The sequence below is a fragment of the Centruroides vittatus genome, unplaced genomic scaffold (genome assembly GCF_030686945.1).
Source record: "Centruroides vittatus isolate TY-2023 unplaced genomic scaffold, ASM3068694v2 contig_392, whole genome shotgun sequence".
Taxonomy (NCBI): Eukaryota; Metazoa; Arthropoda; class Arachnida; order Scorpiones; family Buthidae; genus Centruroides; species Centruroides vittatus.
In genome coordinates this window covers 1,398,530-1,426,382 of record NW_027122208.1, presented here as the reverse complement: position 1 = coordinate 1,426,382, position 27,853 = coordinate 1,398,530, and the positions used below count along the sequence as shown (strand labels likewise).

The 27,853-nt window shown below is 34.2% G+C and overlaps 1 protein-coding gene across 4 annotated transcripts in view; it reads right to left on the bottom strand.

The window, feature by feature from the left end:
- LOC136975971 (dynamin-like) overlaps positions 1-23,627 on the bottom strand; it is a 104,200-nt gene extending 80,573 nt beyond the window's left edge. For all 4 annotated transcript variants that reach the window (XM_067271159.1, XM_067271161.1, XM_067271160.1 and 1 more), the window contains exons 1-2: positions 23,416-23,627; positions 133-209 (exon numbers count right to left, since the gene is read on the bottom strand). In XM_067271159.1, the coding sequence (XP_067127260.1) occupies positions 133-209; positions 23,416-23,579 (241 nt within the window). In that variant the 5' untranslated portion in view covers positions 23,580-23,627. The remainder of the gene's footprint in view (positions 1-132; positions 210-23,415) is intronic.
- Between the last annotated feature and the right edge of the window lie 4,226 nt (positions 23,628-27,853).

The window sequence follows — 27,853 nt, the reverse complement described above, 5'->3', positions numbered from 1 at the left end:
CATATCAATAAATAATCTGTTTCAGGTTTATATAATTGTTCTTTTACTAAAATTCTATAAAACAGCTCTTTAAACAACAGAAAATCAGACAAATGAGATATTCCAGCATTATTTTAAACATCTTTTACTTACCAACTCCATTATTATGAATTAGCTGCAAAATTAAAGGTCTTCTAGTTACAATTCCTGTTCCCCTTGGCAAAAAATCTCTATGAAATAAACAAAATTTTAAGTTATTGAACTATTTTAGTTGAAACAGATAAATAAAAAGTGTATTATAAAAGTGTATTTATTTAAAATATAAATACATATCATTAAAATCATGTAATTCATCTACTCATAAATAACAATTTATTTGCATTATTACAGATAACACACATGAAGATCTGAAACAAACAAAATTCTTTTTTTTTATATCTAACTGCACTAACAGAAGATAAAAAAAGAATCTAATGTGTTAACTTTAATTTCAACTTGATAACAGATTAACCTCAAAATAATCACTATGCAAGATTCTATCATACAATTGTTTTCATTGATAAGATCATATCAATTAAAACAATAGTACAATTAGAAACACAAAGTATATTGACAGATTTACTTCAAAACAGAATTAACATTCAAATTAAAAAACTTCATGGATTATTTTCTAATACAGAAAATCAGCTTAAATATAACAAAATTTTATTCATTTCAGAAATCTTCATATAAAGGTATCCCTTGCCTAATGTGTTAATAAATTTGATTAAAATGCAAAATTAATTGCAGCAATCCCTTTATACACACAGCAGAAGTTTAATTAACACAGTTTTACCAGCAGTCTTCGCTTAACATAGATAACATATTTGATTAATGTGATTTTGATATATGCAGTAGCATTGAGGAATTAATCAAACTCAAACATGATATCATTACCATTTGCTTTACATGCCTCAATTTTTTAAAGTACGACGCAGAAATACATTTTATATTAAAGTAACATTGATTTACAATTTAATAAATGAATATATAATAATAATAATTTAAGTAATACAAGTTAAAACTTAGCCATATTCTTTACATTAAAACGAATGTTTTGTTGGAAGTTTACCTGTATGTTTCAAATATTTTATACCACTGAAATTATTATTAAATAATTCTTAAATTAAAAGACAGATAAATTTTTGCATAATATTGTTAGTAGTAGTAGAATAAATGAAACAGTTTAAAAAACTATAACAATAATAATAATAATAATAAAATATATGAGGTAAAATTTTATATTTTATATTAAACTAGCAGGTAGGCCCGGCGTTGCTCGAGCAAAAGTAACAATAGCAAAGATTGAGATTATTACGTTATAGTCACAAAAGAAAAAGAGTAATTTCATCAACGAACTAAGTTTTTCTAAAGAAAGGTCAAATTTGAAAATCGAATGTTCTGATATTGTTCGATTTTCACGACATGTTCTGATTTTATTGTTCGATTTTCATCGAATGTTCTAAAGAAAAACCGAACTAATCTGTTTAAATTTGAAAACCGAATGTGTTCTAACATATTACTCTCCTCTTTTTTCTTTTTTTTTCCAGAGCCCATAAATCTTGCACGTCGCTTTCTCTTGTTCTCCATTGTTACTTAACACTTTGGTACTTAAATGTGGTACCCTAACTGTGTACCAAATTTCAACTTTCAAATCCTAACCGTTTTAGTGAATATTAAGATTATTATGTTATAGTCAACCTTACCCATTTTCACCGAATGCAAGAATTGGGTCCTCCCTGTTTCCAGACTAATGACAGAATTTTTAGATAGGTCTAAAAATATGTTCAATTTCCTGCAAAAACGAAAAATACTGCATCTGCGTCTTGCACGTCGCTTTCTCTTAACACTTCCATCGTTACGTAACACTTCCATCAACGATGGAAGTGTTAAGACTTAATCCTGTCTATCTCTTCCGTGGGGAAAAATTTTGAAAAATCCTTTCTTAGTGTGCGTTCTCGTGACGTACCCAAACTATGTACCAAATTTCAACTTTCAAACCCCTTACTGTTTGGGCTCTGCGCTGATTATTATTATGTTGGGTTAAGTGAGATATACTCGACTAACACCGGTGGCTGTGTACTATGCCGGACTAAAGTCGAGGCATAGTAACCAAAACAGAAATTAAAGAAGTGTATCAGTGTGTGTGTCTGTATTCAGGAATTTTCTCACAATATGACATGTATTCAATATAGTGGCCTTCTGTAGTGTGACGTATGTGTTTCTATTCAATTGTAATGTGCCCAGGTTTTTGTGTAGTGTGTCTGGTATGACACCAGTAGAGGAGAGAACAACAGGTACAATAAGCACCCTATCCATCCTCCACAGATGCTTTATTTCCTGAGTGAGTTCTGTGTACTTGCTAATTGTTTCAGTGCATGCATTTTGTATATTGTGAGTGTTTGGAATGGATATGTCTATAATGTATGTGATTTTATTGTTTGTCAATGAGTGTGATGTCTGGTCTGTTGTGGTAAATTGTTTTATCTGTGATTATGGCTCTGTCGTAGTACATTTTGTGCGTGTTGTTTTCCAATACTGTCTGTGGAATGTACTTGTAGTATGGCTTGTAAATGTCTAATAATTTGTGTTTCTTTGCAAGCTCTTGGTGTATCATATTTGCTACTTGATTATGTCTGTGTAGATAATCTGTCTGTGCCAAGAGCTTGCAACCCGAAGTGATGTGTTGTAAGGAACCAAGTCCGAGCGTTATTTTTATTTTACTTTTATTTTGCTTATTATTCTATTTTTGTTTGGGGCTTATGTTTTGTTAGGACGAAGGTTTCCTCACCATTCACCTTAAGTATTTAAAAAGAGAAGAAATAAAACCCAACTCACCGACGAAAGAAAAGCGCCATAGGACTCACGCACATTTGCGCTCCCCGAGCGGCAAAGAATAGGTCCGCACCAAGAAAGAGGGGGGGAGAACCCACAAGCACGAAATAAACTCGCTAGACCTTAAGTAATAAAAACGTCCCGGAACAAATTGTAAAAACAAATAATGTAAAAGGTTAGTGAGTAAACTGTCGGAAAAAGGGCTGCCAGACGATGAAACACGTTATTGTTAGCATTTAAGTATGTAAATGAGGGGAGTGACCGCATTCAGAATTGTGACGTCACCTCACACTATAAATCCAGAGTCTCAAGTGAAGACGGAGAGGTGAATTCTGGATAGCAACGAGCTTGGTGAGCTTCGCAGCAGTAATAGAGAGGTGTCCGATAGGATCTCGAATAGTTCCAAGGTGATTTTGAAGTGATTCGAAATTTGGATCGACAGTCTGAGAAAGTCTTGAGAGTTTGAGGAAATAGGTTCCGAGTATATTGAGGTGACGATTAGGATCTCTAGTTTATAAGAATTATTGTTATAAGTTAAACTTTTGGTTTTGTCGGATTCCCAAGGGGAATAGAGTTAAGTTAGACATAGATTTGAATTGAGAATTGTCGGGTTGACTTTGTTGAATTTCTTTGAATAAATTATTGTTTGATTTTTACTAAATATTGTACATAGTTATTGCTAAACGACTAATTAAATCTTTGGTTTTTTTTCTATTGACAAATATTGTCTTTATTTAATTCGGTGCACGCTTAAAGTCCAGGCCTGGCACGCTAACGCGAATCCGAGTAAAGTACCCGGTAGGTTAACGGTTGTTTCCGACACGGTAGAGTCGATAATCGTTGTAAACTAAAATAGTACTTTACAACTGGCGCCCGAACAGGGACTCTAAAGGTTAATATTAGACTTTGTTGCTTTCTTTGTTGATCTTGACTTTAGCTTAGAGGAATAACACCTCGTAATCTCAGAAAAAAAAAATGGAAGATAGTGCACCAGTCACCCGAGCCGAATATAACCAGTTGCAACAACAATTGTCAGTACTGTTGCAACAAGTGTCATCCTTGTCAAACGCCGTGACTCATCTGACTTCATGTGTCACGTCTGGAATTGTAGAGCCAACAACACCGAACGTTACAAGTGCTGTACGGCCCGAAACTTCTACTCCGAGACAGGAAGTGCCTACATCTAATGCATCGATGGTCTGGCTTCAGACTGCACCGCCGCCGCCAGCCATCCAATTTAACGGTAGGTCAGCATTAACTGCTAATGATTTCTTGCAGGACCTCGAACAGCATTTCCTGGTAAACCAAATACCGAACACTAGATGGGTTGATACTGCCGCTAGTTGTCTTCGCGGTAGCCCAGCAATGTGGTGGAAGAATGAAGGACGCCACCGAATCGGCAACAGTTGGCCGTTGTTTAAGCGATCTTTTCTGGATCTTTACGCTCCTTTAGCTGACGAAGTAGCTGTCGCTAAAGAACTATTTAGTCGACAATACACAGGAACCAATGGAGTCGAGCAGTTTATATGGACCACAGTACAGCTATACCGCACGTGGAGACCTTTAGCTCGGGATGAGGAAATTATACAATGTGTAGTTGCCCAGATGCCTCTTCCGTTACGTGAGTATCTGGAAAATCGCCGTTCTTATTCATTAAACGAGTTAGTACGTACTGCGAAAGAGTACGAATTTAGACGAAACGACCAAGGTTCTCCTGACAGTGCAAAGCAGATTAAGGACTGTCGAAAAGTAAGTAAGCAGCTAGAGCCGAAAAATTTTGCACCGGCAAAGTCACCCATGACCTGTTATTCATGTGGTGAGGTGGGACATTTTTCGAGGAATTGTCCAAAAGGGAAAGGACAAAATGATCAAACAAATGTCAAGACGCCCAATAGTCCCGAACGAAAAGTAACCTGGAAAAGGAAGGGTAATGGAAAAAGAAAACCTTTAAACTAAACCGGAGACAGCGAGGGGAGGATCCTGTCTCCAATATGGATCCAAATACCTCCACCGTAGGACTAATCGTGAGTGAAGCCTCCAAGTTGCCTGAGGTAAATATTTTTATTAATGGAGTACTAACCTCAGCCCGGATTGATACGGGTTCTGACTTTACTTTAATCAATGAGTTAGTGTGGAGGAGAATTTCTTTTCAGAATCGAAATATTCGGTTACAAGCAGGGCCGAATTTTAAGTTAGCCATTGAAGGAGGAAAAGGAACCTCCATTGGAAAATTCCTGGCAAAAATCCAGATTGGAAGTGTTACCCTTCGACAGGCGTGCGTAGTAGTAAAAGGACTTATAATGCCATGCTTACTAGGGCGTGATTTCGCCAAGAATCATAGAATAACAATGGACTTTAAAAATTTGACAATTTCTTTGGACGTAAGTCATCCCAAAGAGAGAATTTCACCTAAGTGGGACGAACTCCAAACCACTTTAAGTGGTGAAAGGTTAGTAACTTTGAAAAATGTATTATTGCAATACTCGCAACTGTTTACAGATAAGCCGGGACTAACTAATATGATAGAACATGAAATCGTCACTGACAAAGCGACACCAGTATGTGGACGTCCGTATAAATACTCTGACGTAAAGTTAAAGGAAATGAACCGCCAGATAGCGGAAATGTTAAGAGATGGTATCATCCAACCATCAAATTCTCCGTGGGCATCCCCGGTCGTCATGGTCAAGAAAAAAACGGGCGATTGGAGATTATGTATTGACTATAGAAAGCTAAATCAGGTAACAGTGACTGATAAATATCCTTTACCGATTATTTCAGAATTACTGACTTCGCTTAAGGAAGCGAACTTTATAACTACCTTGGACTTATCGTCTGGTTACTGGCAAGTGCCATTAAAGGAACAAGACAGACCGAAGACAAGCTTTATTACGAATAGTGGCTTGTATGAATTCCTGGTCATGCCGTTTGGGCTCAAAAACGCCCCGGCAACATTCCAAAGACTAATGGACAAAGTCCTAAAGGAAGAAAAAGGGAAGTATTGCCAAGTTTACTTAGACGACATTATTATATACTCATCTACTTTTACAGAACACATCGAACATTTGACCAATGTGCTCAAACGATTGGCAGCTGCAGGACTAACCATTAAGTTGGCTAAGAGTAACTTTTGCCGCCCAGACGTTCAGTACCTGGGATTTAAAGTCAGCAATAAAGGCATTGCGACGGAAGATGAAAAAGTAAGGGCCGTTCGAGAGTTTCCGACGCCCAGAAATACGAAGGATCTTAGCACCTTTTTAGGAATGTGCAGCTGGTACTGTAGATTCATACCTAACTACGCAACTATTGCCGAACCATTGTATCAATTACGGCGGAAAAGGAAACGATGGGAGTGGACGGAAGAATGCCGGCAAGCTTTTGAAAAGCTAAAAAGTAAGTTGATAACTGCACCTATTTTGCAGCTTCCTAGGCCAGGTGTGCCCTATACGTTATATACAGACGCTAGCACGGTAGGACTGGGAGCAGTGCTTTGCCAGGAGAAAGTCATTGCATACGCTAGCCGTACTTTAAACGCAGCCGAAAGGAACTATACGGCCACGGAGCTTGAATGTCTAGCCATTGTATGGGCTACAGAGAAGTTCAAAATCTACCTAGACGGAACCAAATTCACCGTCGTAACGGACCATTCTGCATTACGATGGCTTAATAGTTCTACATCCCTCTCAGGTAGGTTAATGAGATGGGCATTAAGATTGCAGGAATTTAGTTTCCAAATCCAACATAGAAGTGGAAAGGACAATCAATTGCCAGACGCTTTATCTAGACGTCCATTGGAAGATCCACAACTAAGTAACGACTCGGACATAACCGCAAAATTGTTAGCGGTAACAACATTTGAACGAGAGAAAGACCTTATAGACGCTCAACGAACTGATTCACAGTGGAGCGGACTGTACGATTACTTAGCGACTGGGAACTTACCAAATGACCCAGCCATGTCAGCAGAAATAGTAGGTAAGTCATCCCATTACCGGCTAGTAAATGATGTTTTATATTATAGCCGGAAAACAGATGACACTGGAGGTTACAGACCAGTAATTCCGTACAACTTACGGGAGGATGTATTACAAGAACTACACAATCATCCCACTGCTGGCCACTTAGGTGTACGAAAGACTACGAAAAAAATACAACAACGTTGCTATTGGCCTGGAATGAGAAAGGACATAAAAGAATATGTACTAGGATGCCATACATGCCAGATAACGAAGTTCGACCAGAAGAAAACGGCCGGACTAATGCAAGTCCCCGAGATAACGGAACCAGGGGAAAAGGTAGGCGTAGACATTATGGGACCCTATCCCAAGTCCAACAAAGGTAATCAGTATCTTCTTGTTATGGTGGATTACTTCAGTAAGTGGGTGGAGATTTTTCCCCTGCGGAAGATTACCGCGGAAAATGTGGTAAATTGTATGTATAAAGAATACTTTTGCAGGTATGGCATGCCAAAAATCTTAGTATCCGATAACGGACCCCAATTCATATCTCACCTCCTAGCGGAAGTTTGTAACCGCACCGGAATTAAGCATATCCTGACGACGCCATATCACCCTCAGTCGAATTTTACGGAAAGAACGAACCGCACCTTGGGTAGGATGATTGCGGCATACATCGAAAGGAACCACAAAGAATGGGACACCCACATATCGGAATTTGCGCTGGCCTTACGAACTTCAGAACAGGATTCGACGAAATATACGCCAGCTAAACTACATCTCGGGAGAGAGATTGCACTCCCGTGGGACCGTCTAACGGCTTATCCAAGTCGCCCTACGACTATTAGAGAAAAATGGGCAGAATTACAACAGATAAGAAAACAAGCCCGAGACAACGTGCGAACTGCACAACAGAAACAGAGAAGGGCTTACAATTCACGAAGACGGCCAGATACATTCAAGGTGGGTTCATTAGTTGTCTTAAAAGCTCACCCTATTTCTTCTTCTAGCCGACACTTCAGCGCTAAATTGGCACCTAAGTGGTCAGGACCTTACGAGATCGCTAAGATTATCTCACCAGTAGTCTACGAGATAAAAGATCCCCACACTGGGGCCAGCCACGGAAGTCAACATATCGCTAATCTGAAGCGATACACCCTTTTTCCAAAGAGGAAAACTACTACACCCCTACTCGCAACCAATAGGGGCAACGTTAGAGGATCACACTCCGTTACGGGATCGTCGATGGATCACGGAACCCGAGCGCCGTCCATCGCCAGAGCTAGACCGTCTGGAGTCATCCAGCGACGATTACGACCGATGCAACGAGTGGATTACAGACAACTCGCCGGTCTCACCAGGAAGCCGAGAGCCCAAAGATAGAGAAGGAAACCAGAGGTATATATTTTTCTTTACAGATGGTCCTTGACCAAATTAATTGTAATCCAAGGGTCCCTAGAAGGGAAAGGATTTTGGCTACGGGGGGGAAGAAAAAAAAAAACAATTTTTTTTGTTTTTCTCACGATGACAGACTGGAGTAACCACACACTAAAACCATTAACAATGCTAAACTATAACCCGACAATCAGTCCGTAGCGTGAAGAAAGATAATAAATCGTTAGAACAAAATTTTGGGTTAACGTTTCACCCTGCTCACGCCAAATCAGAGCGTGAAAATGGCAACAAACCTTGGAACACGAAATGATCACATGTCAACAGTTTCCCCTCTATTGTATCATTACGTTAGAATAAAGTTATTAAGCAACGAGTCACTCTCGCTTATGGTAAATCATTGTAAGGGACGTATTCCTTTGTAACCTGGCAGCAATTGTAAATAAGGCGCACTACTTAAAAGAAAAAAGAGTTGGAGGATTTTGGCATTAAGTAAAAAGAGAAATAACTTTCTCTTTACTCTAAAGGGGAAGGGGTGTAAGGAACCAAGTCCGAGCGTTATTTTTATTTTACTTTTATTTTGCTTATTATTCTATTTTTGTTTGGGGCTTATGTTTTGTTAGGACGAAGGTTTCCTCACCATTCACCTTAAGTATTTAAAAAGAGAAGAAATAAAACCCAACTCACCGACGAAAGAAAAGCGCCATAGGACTCACGCACATTTGCGCTCCCCGAGCGGCAAAGAATAGGTCCGCACCAAGAAGAGGGGGGGAGAACCCACAAGCACGAAATAAACTCGCTAGAACCTTAAGTAATAAAAACGTCCCGGAAAGAATTGTAAAAACAAATAATGTAAAAGGTTAGTGAGTAAACTGTCGGAAAAAGGGCTGCCAGACGATGAAACACGTTATTGTTAGCATTTAAGTATGTAAATGAGGGGAGTGACCGCATTCAGAATTGTGACGTCACCTCACACTATAAATCCCGAGTCTCAAGTGAAGACGGAGAGGTGAATTCTGATAGCAACGAGCTTGGTGAGCTTCGCAGCAGTAATAGAGAGGTGTCCGATAGGATCTCGAATAGTTCCAAGGTGATTTTGAAGTGATTCGAAATTTGGATCGACAGTCTGAGAAAGTCTTGAGAGTTTGAGGAAATAGGTTCCGAGTATATTGAGGTGACGATTAGGATCTCTAGTTTATAAGAATTATTGTTATAAGTTAAACTTTTGGTTTTGTCGGATTCCCAAGGGGAATAGAGTTAAGTTAGACATAGATTTGAATTGAGAATTGTCGGGTTGACTTTGTTGAATTTCTTTGAATAAATTATTGTTTGATTTTTACTAAATATTGTACATAGTTATTGCTAAACGACTAATTAAATCTTTGGTTTTTTTTCTATTGACAAATATTGTCTTTATTTAATTCGGTGCACGCTTAAAGTCCAGGCCTGGCACGCTAACGCGAATCCGAGTAAAGTACCCGGTAGGTTAACGGTTGTTTCCGACACGGTAGAGTCGATAATCGTTGTAAACTAAAATAGTACTTTACAGTGTTGTATAGTTTCTGGCATGACATGACATTTTCTGCATGTGTCATTTATGAGTGTTGCATCTTTGAGTATGTGTTTTCTGTAGTTTTTAGTATTTATGACCTGATCCTGTATGGCAATCATGAATCCTTCCGTCTCCCAAAGAGGCATCCCTGAGCTAACCAGCTGTTTGATGCAGTTTTGTCAACAAAATCCTGGGCCAGATCATAAGGATGCCTGCCATAGAGTGCCTTTCGAGCCCACGATTGCTTAATGGTGTCTATGCTTTTTATATGTTGTGTTGTGTCCATATGATGTGAGTGTAAGTTTAATGGTGTGTTATTCAAGTCTGCTAGAGTTACTGCTTTATGTAATTGTGATGTTTCTTGTTTTTTGTAGAAAAACTCTCGCAGTGACTGTATTTGTTTGTAGTGAAGGTTAACTATGTCAATCAGGCCACGTCCGCCATCTTTACGTGGAAGAGTTAGTCTTTCTATAGCAGATTTAGGATGATGTTGTTTATGCTTAGTAAGTGTAGTTCTTGTTTTCCTTTGGAGTTGCTCAAGATCTGTGTGAGTCCAATGTATAACTCCAAAAGAATATGTGAGTACTGGGATGACATATGTGTTTATTGCTTTAACTGTGTGTTTTGCATTTAATTGTGTTCTGAGAATAGCATTTAACCTACTTTGGTATTCTTTAATTAATCTTTGCTTTATTTGTGTATGTTCTGTTAGTTTGGCCTGTTGGAATCCTAAATACTTGTAGAACTCGCCCTCTTCCATGGATTCAATAATGTCTCCATTTCCAAGTGCAAAATCTTCTTTCTTCAGGATTCCTTTTTCTATGTGAACTGTTTTGCATTTATCTAGGCCAAATTCCATATGTATGTCCTTGGTGTATGAATGTGTGATTTGTAGGAGTTGATGAAGTTGTTTTTGTGTGGATGCATAAAGTTTTATGTCATCCATGTACATGAGATGTGACAGTGTAAACTGTGTTGTTTTTTCGTGTCTGATATTGTAATCATATTGCGTGTTGTTTAACATGTTGGATAATGGGTTCAGGGCTAAGCAGAACCAGAGAGGACTCAAGGAATCTCCTTGAAAAATTCCTCGCCTAATAAAAATTTGGTTTGTTTGTATGGAAGTGTTACTAACCCTGAGATGTAGTGTTGTTCTCCAGTGCTGCATAGTGTTTTGAAAGAATGCAATGAGTGATGGATGTATTTTGTACATGTGTAGGATATGTAGCAGCCAACTGTGTGGAACACTGTCGAATGCTTTTCTGTAGTCTATATATGCCATGTGTATGTTTCTGTGTTGTTTGTGTGCTTGCCGTAGAATGACTGAATCTATGAGTAACTGTTCTTTGCATCCCCTGTGGTTTCTACGACAACCTTTTTGTTGTTCTGTTAGAATGTCGTGTTCTTCAACATGTTTGTATATTTTGTTTGCGATACAGGATGTCAATAATTTGTAAAGTGTTGGAAGACATGTAATTGGTCTGTATTGTGTGGGGTCTGTGGTATTGTTGTTTTTAGGTTTCATGTAGGTGATGCCCTGAGTAAGAAAATTTGGCATGTCCTGTGGATTCATGATAATGTGTGTTAGGTATTTAGCTAGTTCCTGGTGCAGTGATGTGAACTTTTTGTACCAGAAATTGTGAATGTTGTCTACACTAGGTGTCTTCCAGTTGTGTGTTCTGTTAACAGTGTATTGGAAATCATGTATGTTTATTTCAGCACAGGGCATAGTTGGTATGTTGTGCAAGTTTCTGTTCTCCTCCTCGATCCAGCCTGCATCAGCATTGTGCGTGACAGCACTGGACCAAAGAGAAGACCAATATGTTGTGAGTTCTTCTTCTGTTGGTGTGCCACTGTGCTGTGTATCAGTGTTTGCTTTGTTATTAATTTGTCTGTAAAAGAGTTTTTCATTGTTTGTAAATAATTTATTTTGTTGTTTTCGTAGTGTACATGTTTTGTATCGTTTGAGTCTACGTGCTTTGGCAGCAAGTTTTTGTTTTAGTGTATCAATGTATTCTGTAATGCGTGTGTTGTGATGTTCGTGTTTTGTGTGTGTTTTTATTTTCTTGAAAATGTTTTTGAGCTGTTTCCTTAATTTGGGTGTTATGTTGTTTTTAGCGTATTGTGTCAGCCTGCCTAATTGCTGTCTAATGTCATTTATTTGTATTTCTATTCTTCTCTGCCAGGCAGGCTTGTGATAGAATTTTGTTTTCTGTGTGTTTGTCTGTGATTGTACTTTCAGCCCATGGTGTGTCACTACTGTGACTGCCCCAGCATAAACTAATGTATGAATGTCTGAGAGTGTAGAAATTGAATGAATGTAGTGTGGTAGTAAGTGAGTGTTTACATAATTTAGTGTTTTTCCTACTTCCTTTGACGTGTTGATTTTTGGTATTCGTGGTCGTTGTGTGGGATCTGTACCTGTATATTTAGTGAGTGTTTCCTGAAATATAAGTGAGAGCGTATTAACTAAATCCAAGTCTATGTTATCAGTGATGGATGAGGAAGTGTCTGTAGTATCATTAGTGGTAATTGTTGTGTGTGTGTTATTATCAATGCTTGTTGCTGGATTATCCTGACAGGTTACATGATCTTCATTAATGTTAGATGTTTCTGTCTGTTGATGTATTTGATCAGCAACCTGTTGTTTGATAAGTTCAAGTGTTGTTTGTGGAATAAGGTTGTTGTGTATAATTGTTCTTTTTTGATCAACAACCCTTTGTTCAGTGACAGTGAGATGAGGATATTGTTGTGTGAATTTATGGTGTAGTTGTTGTCTGTATGCTGTCATGTTTGTTTCAAGTTTTGTGATCGTGTAATAAGTACGGATGATAAACTCATTCATTTCTACTGTCCATTTCATCCGTTGGCGTGGTTTTCCAGCCTTTGTGGTCTGTGGATGCATTGCCACAGAAACACCAAGGCTGGGTTGGTTCCTCACATCTGTTGAGGGCATTGCAGTAGCCATGCTTGGGCCGGTGCTGCTTTCGCCACCGGTAACCAGGGGAGACTGTGGCCTATTTTTCGAACGTGAGCCTCTGCCTAACCCACGAACGCAGACCTTGTTAACCCGGGCGACGTCCGAGCCAGTATCACACTTTGATCTAGTTATCACCATAATAAATATCTCCACAGAATGTGGGTGTGGTCACTCTTAGCTTCATTTCTCCCCATAGACCTTACTGGCATGGGTGTCCCTACCAGGAGCTTGTGCTCCAGCCTGCATTGCCCTATGGATCAGTAAAATTACTGGGCTCTCCCACCACGACCAGGTGGTGACCATGGGAGAGTTAATAATAATAATAATAACTCGTCTCAATTATATACATAGATAACCATTTCAAATTTTCTAATCAATTGTATAATAATAAATATTCCATGATATTTAATTAGTTAAAAACTTTTGTAAGAATGAGTAAAAATGGTAATAAATTTTTTATTAATTTTTTATGAATTTATATGATTAATTTGGAAAAATTTATCATATATGATAATAAGCTAAGTTGAATTAAAGTTGTATATTTAATAAGATAATTTCTTTATCTTCTTATGTTTCCAAGTAACTATTTTAAGTTGAATTCAAAATTAACATGAGTCAGATTATGACATTGTACAATTAAATTGCAAATTATAGTATATATAGTTGTCACATGATTTTCATTGTAATTTCCTGCAGAACTGCATTAAATATAAATTATGTTTTTGGATATTAAAAATTTATTTTACATTTCTGAAAATAAGTTGAAATGAAATTTAAAATTTATAATAAGAAACTTTATACATTTTTTTGTTCATAACACTAAGCTATTAAAAAATATAAAGGTTATGTATTTGATATACATTGTATGTATAAGCACAAAAAAATTTTTATTCTTCTCAAAATCTCAATACCTATCCTACAACTCTTAATAGTCATAACAACAAAAATAATGTAAGGTCTAATTCCAGAAGTCTTGATGCTTTATTTAGTACACAGTATTTGTGAAGTCAAACTTTTCTTTTTATAATAGTCTACAAAATTGTACAAAATCAAAAAAGAATGTAAGAAATACAAAAATAATAACTTATGATTCATAAAATTGTTATTGTCACTATTATGAATCATAAGGTGTTTTCTTTCTTTTTCTTATATTCTTTTTGGCTTTGTACAATTTTGCAATGTATTCTGATGAAGACTTTCACTTCTCAATAGTATTAAATAAATAAAATTAAAATTTATAGAAAAAGATAATACTTTATTTCTGTTGTTATAAAATCTCAGTATTAGTATTTTTCTATATAATGAAAAATTATAGCAAGTAGATTACACTAATTGAAAAGGGTAATTATCAAAGCTATACAAAGATGAGGAATAATATTAACACATTTTGAACACATTATACACTAATTAAAAACCTCTTTAACAAAAATATTTTTTGGAAATTTCTTTAATACAATAGATCAACATTTAAAAACATCAATTTCAGTCACTGAAAACTGTAAATCTAAGAGATGGAGTCTAAAGTAAACCAAACTTTTGATACGGGTTTTATTATATCAATACAATACACAGAAACTCATACTCCACACTATCTTTAAAATAAGCTCCTTCTGAAGTTATACACTACTACCGACATCCATACCACTTCTCAAAGCAGTCCTGAAAGCCATGTTTTTTGTGACACCTTTATGAAATTCCATCATTGCAGCTACCACTGTTATTGCTGATTGGAACGTTGTCTCTCTAAATTCTCTTTAGAAAATTTGAAGAGTTCCAATTTCCTTTTTAGAAAACAGATAAGTCTGTAAAAGCAAAATCAAGTGAGCAAGGAGACCATGGAAGCACTATTATGCCCTTCTTGATAAAATATTTATTGACTAAGAAATTCACCTTTAATTTTCCAAGTATTTTTTTTTTTTGTAAACAAGTACTTTTAATACTTTTAAAGGATTGAAAGCACTTGTTCATACAAAATAAATACTGAAAAATTAAAGGTGAATTCTTATGGTAAATATTACAGCTAATTTATTAATTATTGACTAAGAATGTCTAATGAGAAAAGGGACTATCAATTCTTTATCAACTTTCTCTAATACTGTTGTATAATTCAGCTTATGATAAAGGCTTTATCATAAGCTGAATTATACAACAGTACTAGAGAAAGTTGTATTTCTACCTTTATCATAAGCTATAATACAGCTTATCATAAAGATAGAAATACAAGTTATAACTGCACACAGATATAGATACAATTTATGAGACCCTGTCTCTCAATTGCATATAATGTAAAAATCCAAAACTTTGGTTCATTTTTAACTCTATCTTACATGTTGTAATATATGTATACTTGAATAGATAATATGAAACAATTAACTAATTAATTTTTCAAACTAAGTTTTGAGAAAAAATTATTTTTTAAATGTCTGTTAAATGCTATTGAACTCTTCACAGCTATTTAAAACAAACTTATTAAATAAATGCAAATCATTTAAAATTGAGAGAATAATCAAAATGATTATACTAAATCATGATATTCATTTTTTATTTTATAGATCATCTCGAAAATCACTCAAAAAATAACCTAACTCTTCAAAATAAATTATTATAACCATCATTTTATTAAATAACCAATTCATTAATCAGGTTTATTTCAGTTGAATGTAATTAGTATAAATAACTAACAGACTAGATCATAATTTAATTTAATTTTTTTCATGCTATTTCTGATTGACAGCAGCAAGTTTAATATTTTAAAATTATAATCAATATAATCCTTTATTTACACAAGTAATTGGTTCCATGAAAAACAGAGCATAAATTAAAACTGCACACAATAAATGGAGCTACGGAAAGCTGTTTAAATTAGGAACCTGATATTCTCAAATACAGTATTTTACTTTTATCAAAGTAGAAAAGTCTAATTTAAAGTTTTTTAAAAAACACAATTATGTAAGAGGTTACTGATAACAAAAAACACTTTTTGATATAACTATCCATAAAGTTGATTATTTAAAATTTAAAAAGTTTTCAACCAAATTAAAGTGAACTTGCATAACTTCAGCTGTTTGTGAAAATATTTTAGACTATTTCTATATACTATATATATATAAATCAGGTTTTGTAAATATTCATGTTTTCATGAAGTAAGTTTTACAATTTGAAAAATATAATCTATAATAATTGATCTACATAATTAACATTCACATTAAAAATAACTTTTTAATTCAAAATAAGCAAGCATAAAATTCAATCTATAACAACATTTCTCTAACATTCATATGTAAAATTGAAGATGAAGAGATCTTTGAAAACATTTTTCAGTGATAAATTCTGAACACATTATAACCAAATTTTATATTTAAAAAAAAAGCTATAAAATTGATGAAGTTAAAAAGGTTTAGTTACCATAGTTTATAAATATTTTTGACATATGAATTATATCTTTTGTTTCATCCATATCGATACATTTTTCTTGAATTTCAACAATAAATTCTGCTGAAATTAAAAGATGTTTGAAAGTGTTCTTTATGTGAATAAAATTTGATACTTTACAGACAAAAGTATTTTCACAAATTTTATCAAATATAACTGATTACAATGTAAAATAAAATGCATAATTGTTCAGGAAAACTATTTGATAATATAGCAAAATTTAAAATTTCTCCATAGTTCTATCATTAAAAATAACATTTGTAATCATCATTAAAAATCATCATTTGTATCAATAAATTAAAATATTTTTGATGAAAAGTTTAGTTTGGAAATTATAATTTTATTACAGAAATTTATACTCTTCTCATTGAAATTTATTGATATATTATTCAATACAGATTTCTCTTTACCTAATAAAAATATTTTAATTGGTTTGTCTAAAAATATTACATTGCTTATAAAAAGTAAACTTTTGGATATTTGTTTTTAAGTGATAATATAAAATGTGATGCTAGAATAATTTTTTAACATTTCATGCATAAATAATAATGTAATTATTATTATTTGTATTACACATCTTCTGATTATCATAATACCTTTATAGCTTTCAATACATTTTAATTTTTGCAAATAGATATTCTCAGAATTAAAAATTTACAGTACCCATAAACAACCTCATAACCTTATTAGCTAAATTTATTAGATTATAATATGTCATATGTATTTCTTCATAATACTCTGAAATTCACATACTAATATATCAATTTATTTTATTTAATGATAATAATAATTTGAAAAGCATAAAATAGATATGAAATCTTTACGTTATTATTTCATAACGTGAAATATAAAATAACTCATTAAATGATGTCATTATTTCAAATGATGTTAACCGATATCATTTAATATAAACTGATTTGAATGGATACTTCAGACTAAGAAAAGTAACCACAAACAGTTCATATCAATTCATTTCATTTAACATTAATAGATATAATTTGAATATTAACTGATACAAAGTGTTAATTTGTCATTTTACAGTCCAAAATATTCATTCAAAACAATTTGTACTAAATGATATCAATTGACAATATTTTAAATGATAATGATTGACATAATTTAATATCTATTGATATTTAAATTATCTCAATTTAGATAATTCAATTTAAATAATTCCAACTGTACTATTTCAAATGATATTAACTAATACTTTTACTAGGAAGTACTTTCAAATTCTTTTGGCTCATACTCAAGATGATCTACATATTACAAAATAAATAATCATCAAATTCAAAGCATGTTTTTAAACTCAAATCTATTCCAAAACCTATTACACACTTCAAAAAGTTCATCTGTATGAGAATGTGGAAGACATAAAATGAATTTGAGTTAAATGCTTTCAATGTTCTGAATTTGATGTTTATGTACTGATATTTTTGTATGATGTGCTAGGAGGGTTTAAAGTACATTGAACATTGAACATGATTAACATATAACATGTTAATCATGTTCAATGTTGGTTGTCTAATAAAGCAGATATTGGATTATTTGTAGATATTAGAGTTGGAAGCAAATTTGTTGCCAGAGGAGTTGAAGTTGAAGTCAGTAAAAATGAAATGAACTAACTTGACTCCTGTTCTTTTATTATGTACTTTATATTGGTTCAGGTTAAAGCTCCTAATACCCTCCTATCTGGCATTATAGAAGCTTCCTGTGATGCAAGATCTTTTATGATAACTCATCGTAGACTGCATATCTTATTAAAACACTACACTCATGACACCTTATAAATTTGCAGCCGTGTTTATTCGGTACAAACGAACGTTTTCGGTCGTGTTTAACGACCTTCTACAGGAAATATCCAAAAAAATTCGAACACAACGAAAATCTGCAAAAACGAACAAACTTCGGAACGTTTTTAAAAATATTCTAAAGAGAATTGCGTGCGCCATCTCTACATCGATGCGTATTAAATAACACATTACATGAGAATAAAATAAAAATAAATAACAGACAATAAAAAGTAATATGCTCCTTGGAGACATTAAAAATAAAATACAAACATAAACTATGGTGCAAGCCGAACGGCGCACAGAACATAGGGAAGGAGAGGAGCTGTGCAGAGACAAAAAACTACGGTTTCTGTCCTTGTGTAGGCTTCCGCATATCCGCTTTTCTGAGGTTTACATGTCGCCTGAGCGCCAGGCTGCAGATATTTTACTAGCCTCTCTGAAGTTGATAGATTGTCCTTTCTGGCTTGCTTTGCAGATATGCCAAGCTTCTGTATAACGGAGGTGGCTTTACGTTGCGAACTGTTTGTACTAATCTTGCTTGGGCCCATTCAGCTTGGACTTCTTGGGGATCTGCCAGGACGTAAGTCGCCAACACTGTGCATGGTTGTTCGCTTCTTATATTTCTCTGATGTTCCGCCAGCCTTTCCTTGAGTGATCTTCTGGTGGCTCCGATGTAAAATAGCTTATTTTGCCTCCGTGTGTCCGTAATAGGGATCCTGTAAACCCCCGGAAGGGAGTTAGTGTCCATGGCGTCTTTATCCGCTCTTAGCAGCTGGTATATAGTGGGATTCCGTTTATATATTATTCTTTTGTTTGTGGCAGTTCCTATACGTCTATAGATGCTGCCCAGTTCCGCTCTGTATTCCATCAATGTAAACTCCTCTGTATTTAGGAGGTTTCGCTCCTTATTGCGTGTCGTAATCTCGCTAGTGACAGCTTTAGGACTGATCCCGTTCTTCTGAGCTAGCTTAATGATGTAGTTCATCTCTTCGTTTTTGTCTTGGGTACTACTACAGTGTGTGTGTGCTCGTGCCGCGAGCGCTCGGAATGCTGCGAGTTTGTACGTCGGCGGGTCGTGCGAGTTCCATGGGATAAAGATTGGGTTGTAAGTAGGCTTTCTGTATACCTTAGTACGGAAAGCTCCTTGGCTGTCGAGCTGTATAGATAAATCTAGAAAGTGTATAAGCTTATCATTTTCTTGCTCGAGTTCGATCTCGAGGCCGAATTTGTTATCGTTGATGTCCGTTATGAATTGGTGTAAGTTGGGTTTGACATTCCAGAAAACAACCACATCGTCGACGTACCTTGCATATGTTAGGATTTGCGTTGCATATTTTGGCAGGAGTGCATTCTCCAGAGTTCTTAGGACCATCTCGCATAAAGTACCTGCCAGGGGGCTACCCATGGCTACACCCTTCTGTTGCGTGTAAGCGATGCCATTAAAGCTTTACGACCGAAAACGTTCGTTTGTACCGAATAAACACAGCTGCAAATTTATAAGGTGTCATGAGTGTAGTCTTTTATGATAATTTCTCTAAATCATGATCCTTCTCTGCATATCACTAATAACTGTTTATTTCAGAAATTTATATTTGAATACATTCTGTGCTAGCTAATTCTAAATTTTTATTGTCAAAGGACTCGTACAAAATGGCTAAGGGATACTTTCTTATAACCTCCGACGGAAAAGATCATACGTCGACTTATAATCGAAGACGAAGACGATAGCGATAATAATTAAAAATACCACAAAATCGATCGTCTTCACACACCGAGACGAAATACAAAAAACACAACTTTGGTCAACTGGTTTTAGGTAAGTGTGTTTTTTGTAATACTGTGAAAAAAGATAAGAACTTTCAGTGGTTTCAACAGGAATTCCTGGCAATGATTCACTTAAAACATTCTTAAAAAGTAGCCTAGTGATTCACTTAGTAGTGAAAAAATGCCATAGAGATTAATATAATCAAAGTATATTTTAAATTATTATTTAGAGGCAGGAATTGAAGTTCCTGCCAGAATGAAGCTAAAATTCTATGTATCAGAGTTGAAGTTGGGAATTAAAGATTAGTCTTAATCATAATTTTATCATCTTTAATATTTTATTATGTAAAAAACATATTAAAGAAAATAAGAAATAAAGAAACTAGATTTCATATAATTAAATTTTATATTGTATTAGTTTTCTATAAATAATTATTAAATCTTATATCAACACGTAAAAAAATTAATTGTGTTATTTATTAAAACATAATTTTCTAAGTTGATATAAGATTATGTTTTATAATTTATGTTGTAGTTATTTATTGTTATAATAACAATATAAATACTTCAGATATATATAACAACAATTAAATTATTATGTACAGGGTGGGCCAAAGTCACTTTACCATACAAAGAGCTCGCCTTTGTGACAAGGAAATCAGCGGTTATCTTTCATGTTTAGGCCAAAAAAAATCTCCAAGATGTGTACATTATAATGTTAAAAAGAAACTTATAAAATAATTAAAAGTAAAAAAGTTATTTCATTTTTACACGGTAAAGTGACACTGTTCCCACCCTGTATTTGAAGTTCATAAAATAACTAACTAATATTACCAATACATTTAATACCTTAATAATTTGTAAACATTAATAAAAATATTTTATAACTATAATCTTTGTTAGTATAACACATCTTATCAATCAAAATAATTTTTGAATTCAAAAATTAAATATGCTAGAAAGTGTGTATAAAACTCATTACTTATTAAAACTGATAGTTATTAAAAATTTGAATATTTCTTACAGTCATAAGAAAAACCATACTGTACTTGTAAAACATACTGTATTTGTAAAACAGCTACCATTCAATTAATAAAACACTAGTTATCATATTATAATAAATCAAATTTATTGGTTTATCTAATCGGTTTTTATCGGTTTATAGAAAACTTACGACCGATAGAACATTTACTTCCCCTAAATTTTACGTCTTTTAAACATATTCTACGCAAGATTTAGTCTTTTATCTCGAATATATTTATTTGTAACTTTTGGTTAACTTAGTATTCTCGATATTTTACTTCTTAATTATTTTATATTGTATTACCCTATATTTTAATTTCCAATTTTAAGTAATGTATTGTATTAATTATAGTTTTAAACTACTTTTTAACATTCTTACAGTAAAGTTGTGTGTTACTGCTACTGTTAAATTTTTATATTTTACATACTGGAAATCTATAAAATGGAGAAAGATACCATTTGTCATTAGACATTTCTAATTAAATGTAGAATAAATAAATAAATATTGCAATATTAAATCTGCCGTAAATTTAAAACTACCGATAGTTAATTGTGTATTTAAACGACGTAACATTCTACCGTAAAAAAAATAACGGATAAAATGACCACGTCACTTTAAACCGGGCCCGGCCAACCCGCGGCCCGTCACATTAAATTGTGTGGCCCACTAAGCAATATTATATATTTATTAAAACTTTTGCTTGCCATTATGTATACAGGTATACCTCATCTTACGTCGGTAATTGGTTCCAGGAGAGGCGACGTAAGTCGAATTTACTTGTGTAGTTACGACGTATGTCGTAGTTTCGACTTACGTCGTAACTAAACGCCAATAATGGAGGAAACGCCAATAATGAGCACTTAAAGACCGCTAAATAAGACGACAACACAGAAACACAGATGTTTTCATGTTTTATTCTCTAGGATTTATGATGATTATATTAACATTTACTGTAAATGTACATATTTTAATATGATTTTATGTGCTTTCAACGCTTCTCTAGAGATATTACAACTTCAATGTTTGTGGCGGACGGATTTAAAGTCGAATAAACTGACTTAAACTTGATTTTTATTTTTCCATATATTTTTTTGACAAACGACATATAATCGGGAACGACGTAACTCGAGGTATACCCGTATACCAAAATAATTAAATAAACAAAAATTTGCCCGATTCATTGTTATAATGCACAAGTGCGAGTACAAACTCTTGGTATAACAATAAAATCTTACTCGTTTTGTATTTGTTTTTCTTTTTTAAAAGCACGTTTGCCCGAATTGCGGCCCACCGTAACGTTACGCGCAATCAAAGTGGCCCGCGAAACAATTTGGGTCGGCCAGGCCCGCTTTAAACGATCTCCGATTTTTCTTACGTTTATCTTAATAAATAAAGTAAAAATTTCAAAGTTATTTTATCGTCGTCTTACGGATACGAAAGCATTAAGAAGTTTACATTTCTATCAAAATTCGATTCGTCGGAATAAAATATTTAGAAAAGAAAATACACAGAATTCGATAACTTAGAAATATTCGTCTCGGAAATAACTTCGCAACTCGGACCGTTCGTAAAACGGTTTCTTTTACAAAATAGTACACCTGCCAATTTTAACAAGGCGTGGCAAAATTTTTATCTCCGCCAGTTATCGTTAGTATCCCATTAGGAACGTCGTAGGTCGTTCTCTATAAGAGCAAAACACAAAAGTCATCAAAAAGCAACCCTTCACAACACATCGCATTACAAAGTTTTCCTCGTGTCTCTTTCGGTCACGGAACACACCCAAAAATCGATCTTAATTTTTTAGATTTCGTTCGGAAACGGCGGAGAAAAATCTCACAATTTATATATTATTAGGAGCTCGGCACGCAACGTAACGGCGACTCCGTAAACTAAACGTACGCCGGCAAACGACACCGACAGAGTATCTCGAATCAAATAATCGTTTCGAGATCTCTTTACGTAAAGAAATCCCATTTTAAACATTTATAAAGTTTTGCAAATCGCTCGGCCGACCAAAAACGGATCGCGAAGAATCGTACCGAGATTCCCGGTCTCTCGCGTTTTCGCCCGCGTCCCTAGCGGGATACAAACGGCGCCCTAGCGGTATATAAAATACGGCTCAAATTATTAATATCCGTTAAATCGAAATTACGCGTATATATTTTTATACGTAACGATCGATCAAAGATATCGATATTCGATCGACGACGTATAAATCGTATATTTTGTTATATTGCGTGTTTCAATTTACGTTAAATACAGCATTCTGTAAAAATGTGTGAAAAAATTTAAAATTCAGAGACTAAAAATAAAGAATAAATTATCTTGTTAACTGAAGTATGACACTAAAATGGCTGTCTTAAATATTAACTAAGCTTTCTTTTTTTATTACAAATATTTATATTTTAAAAATCTACGGTTCGATTTCTGACAAGGGAAGACAGAAAATAGTGTCATACTTTCATTACAACGAAAACACGATTAATTAATTAAATGCTATTAAAAATAAAGAATTTCACCAGCGGATCTTCTTTATCTTTAATGTATTTCTACACGAACTGATTAAATAAGTTCTATTTTAAAGTAAAAAGTAAGTAATGTGGCTGTCGACGGCCGAATGTCATTTCAACGAATCAATTAAAATAATGCATAGTCTAGAAAATTCTCACTTTCCGACAAAATTTTCCAGAACACTACTTTTTCCGGCACTTTGTCCACCCACAACGGCGATCTGAGGCAAATCCAACGTCAAACTAACTCCTAACTGGCTAAACGCATCTTGCAATTTGTTGACGATGGGAATTAAATGCTCCATTCCTTGATTTCCTGACATCTTTCTTTTTCCGATACTCCTCTTCCCAACCTGCCGTCTAATCACGTGACTTCCGTGACGCCACCTGCTGGCAAACGTTTTAGTGTACAAATTCCAAAAATTCGAAATGTTTTAATATTGTTTATATAGACGGTGGGATGGGCCCGAGGCGGCCTAATAAAATAATTCGTATAAGGCTTTCTCTGTCAAACTTTACGTGTATAATTCTTTCTCGAATCTTGTGGCTAACTCTATTTAACAAAAGTTCCCAAGCTATTCTATAATTTTTAGCGTTATAAATTAACAAATTTAAGCTAATTAAATCGGAACATTTATTTGTTAAATTCTCTTCAAACGTTTTCCATTGCGTGTTATGTCTTCTCGACTAGATGATTTCTGAATTTTCCAAAGCAGTCAAATCGACGGGAAGATCGTGTCCGATATCTTGCATCGAAGTATATTCACCGTAAGATGTTCCAGTGGATTCGGTAGCGCCGTTTATAATGTTGCTAAATGACATTCCAGAATTATTTTGAGATAATGCTTCTACACAACTAATCGGCAATATTTTTGAAAGGCTACTTAAAGAACTTGCCGCTCGCATTTATAAATACGAATATGCTAAATAGAAATGAGTGTAATAATTAATATACAGTCAAACCTGTTTTTATGCGCTCTTTTTATGTGCGAATTTTATTTGTGCGATTTTTTTAATGCGAATTTTTAATTTGTGCGGTATAGTTGGCGACTAGTCTCGTGCGATTCGTCATGTCTCACGTTGACTTATTATAGCTAAATAAACTTATTATAGCATAAATGCACTTATTATAGTAATATTATTGCACGAATATGCGAAAATGAAATAATTTACTTTTTAAGTCAACAAAACACCACCTGGACAAAAATATGTAAAACAGACGATAGACCAGACGATGCAGTCAAGTGCTGACATCTGTTGTCAATAAATTCTATTTCGTACGGTTTTGAGTTATTTTCTACGTGAGACTTTTTTTATGCGGTCCCTGTTGACCGCATAAAAAAAATATTTTTTAATTGTGTCGCGAAAACTATTATTTACAGCCATTCGCGAAGTTTCGTGAGATTTTTTTATGCGTTTTTTTTTAATGCGGTCCCTATCCCCCGCATAAAAACAGGTTTGACTGTAATAGCGTTGCAAAATTTGATTCCCCCATTATTCGAAAAGCATTTTTGTACGATACTTTGTATCTCAAATAATTTCTAGAGAGAAGAATAGTTTAAAACAAAATATTTTATACTTTATTTCTGAGAAAATGAGAAGCGAGCGTGCATTTAAAATCTTCAATATACAGTATTTGTCAATTTTAACAAACGAGTGCAAAAGTAAAATAATATGATGTTTCGATAACAAATTATGAAATACAAGTTATCTGGGATTATAAATTTCTCTAATCCTAAATATACGTTGCTGTATCGTTTCACATCGTGTTTTCGTTTCTTCGAGAACATTTTACATCGAATTAAGTTTATTTTTAATTATTTATCCTACAAACAGAACATATTTCTGGAAGAAATTTTTCCATCAAATTAGTATCATTACCTGCATTAATCTATCATCGGTTCCGTAATGAAGCGATGAAATATTTTAAAATTATCTTAAAACACGAAAACGGCAATAATCAATTTTTTCAAAGGAGCTTTAAATATAGAAATAGCACCTAATTGAAATTTTGCTACATTTATTTAAAACTGAATAGAATTAGGAAAATGTGTTTTAAATAATTGCCTACGAAAAATAAACTAAAACATAATTGCAATATAATAAATTGTCCGACAAATAATTCGAAATAAGTTAGTTCATATTTGTCATTGAACTCGGTTTGAATGAACATAAAATTTTAATAAATTTTAAAGTTGCATCGAAATTTAAATAATCAATCATCCATTATTTTCCAGATTAAATGCTATTAAAATATTTTCATCGTTTGAGGAAAAACCAATTTTTGAATTATTTAATTTAACCTACACTCGACCCGCTGTATATACCGTCAACATCGAATGATCCTATTACTTATAAGCTCTCAGCGTTTAGAGCTTTAATTAGAAGAGCGTTTCAGTATTGCTCTAACATACTCGATACGATGCGAGAGCTGGATAGAATCAGGCAAGTGGCTAAGGTGTTGGGATTTGGTCCAAGAACTGTTGAACGTTTGATTGCCGCTTACAGGAATCCTAAAGTAAACAAGAAAAAACGGGATCTGACAAACGGTATCACGAAATTCACGTATAATAAACGTCTATCATCGGTCATGGAAGGTATTGCGGGCCGCACGAACGGCACTATTGTATACAAAAGAGCTCCCTCGATATATAGGCTACTAAGGAACGACAAAGATGCAATTAGACCGAGTGAACAACCAGGTGTGTACTCGATACCGTACAGCAACGACCAGTTAAAGATTGATAAAGAATACATCGGGGTCACGACGAGAAGCCTAAGTAAAAGGATTAAGGAACACAGATATGACGTGGCGAAGGGTAAATGCGCAACAACGTTAGCAAAAATGGCGCGGACTGAGGGGTCCGTGGTGAAATGGGACGAAGCCGGGATCTTAACACCGATACGTTCGCCGACACTCGCGGCTACAACCGAAAAATGTGAAATTTATAAGTCCGGCTTAACCAAAAAATGCTTAAATTACAAGGATGCGGCGATTTTACCATCGGCTTGGAAGTTTTTAATTAAAAAAGTCACAGGAATACATTAGATACGGCAAAAGGATTGCCTAGAGAACTATAGACTATAGATTTTTACAATGTACACACGTAACATTGACATATTTTATTTTATTTTCTATGTTGTTTATATTAGTTTTAGTTTACGTTATCCAGCGTAGCGCGTGAGTTCTTTTTTTGTAGTTTATTTCAATTTGAAATTGCTTGTTCGAAATTGTATTCGAATGTAGTTAGCCTGACGATGGCTCACGAAGTGGGCCGAAAACGTTTGTTTTTGATTAAATTTAAACGTTCTCAGCATCAAGGTGTTTTTTGTCTTATAATTATTTAATGTACGAAATAAGTACAAAATATGTAATTTTTACTAACAAATGCCAAATGGAGCACGATTAGCATTATCCCCTTCTAGCCGCGACTGTCGAGTAGCACGGCCAGGTTTTGATGTTCCGGAATAAACCTGGCCATACCGATGCACACTTAACTTCAATTACGAGTAGCGGCTGCTTCGGAGATGCGAGTTTACAGTCGCAATTGCAAAACGTTTCGTCTAGCAACGTGGATACTGTACGAAAGTTCTTTTTATTGCACGATTACTTTATAGATTTTTGTTTTTAAAATGTATGCGCAAATAATGAGGATCGACCTTTCTTTTCGGGATCTTCTCCGCTTACGAATATGTAAATTGATTAAAAGTCCCTCTGGCTCGGATTCTTGTAAAAATACTTCTCGAAAAATCTTTACAAGTTTAGGATGAAATTGTAAAGGACGTGCGACGGACACAAAAATTTTTATTTGTGTTTGGTTTTCGATATTTTTAAAAAATATTTCATCCTGGATTTTTAAAAGTTTTACAGCGTTCCTTGTGTCCCTGTTTTATCGGATTTCTTCAAACTCGAGAGAATTCGAATACACCTTAACCTTAACCTACAACCTATTCGCGAATTAGACCAATATATCGACGTACATTAAAACGTCGATTTAACGAACAAATTCGACAGAGTAGGTTTTCCGGATGCGCGTGTTAAAAAATTGACATAATATTTGGTTCATCTGTTTTTACTTACCTATATACGTTTGTGTAATCAAAATTAAGTGTGTATGAGAAGTTTAACTTGGTAAAAAAGTTTTCCGTGTGTATTATTGCTTGTGTACTCACGTAGTTCCGAGACTAATAAACGAGTATACGATCTAATTCGAAATAAATAAGCATTAAAAAAATACACTTTAAGAGCGGCGACTTGTTAATTTTAATTGTGTATAAAATGTATTTTAAAATTAACAAGATGTTAATTTTTACACGATTTATAAACAGGAATTTTTTCCGTTAAACCGAGTTTTTATTGTAACTCTACATAAGAAAATATCCCGATTCTTCGTCATAGATTTTTTAATATAATTGTTTATATCCGATAGGACCTCTTTTTGTATCTGATAATTGGTATTTTTCTGTGGTTCTTTAACTTGTAATGATTGTATGATTAAGTATATATTTAAATACCACAAATAAATAGTGGATAGAAGGTGACAATCAGAAAAAAATCTGAATTATTCCGATACGTTATTTAAAAATTGAAAGAAAC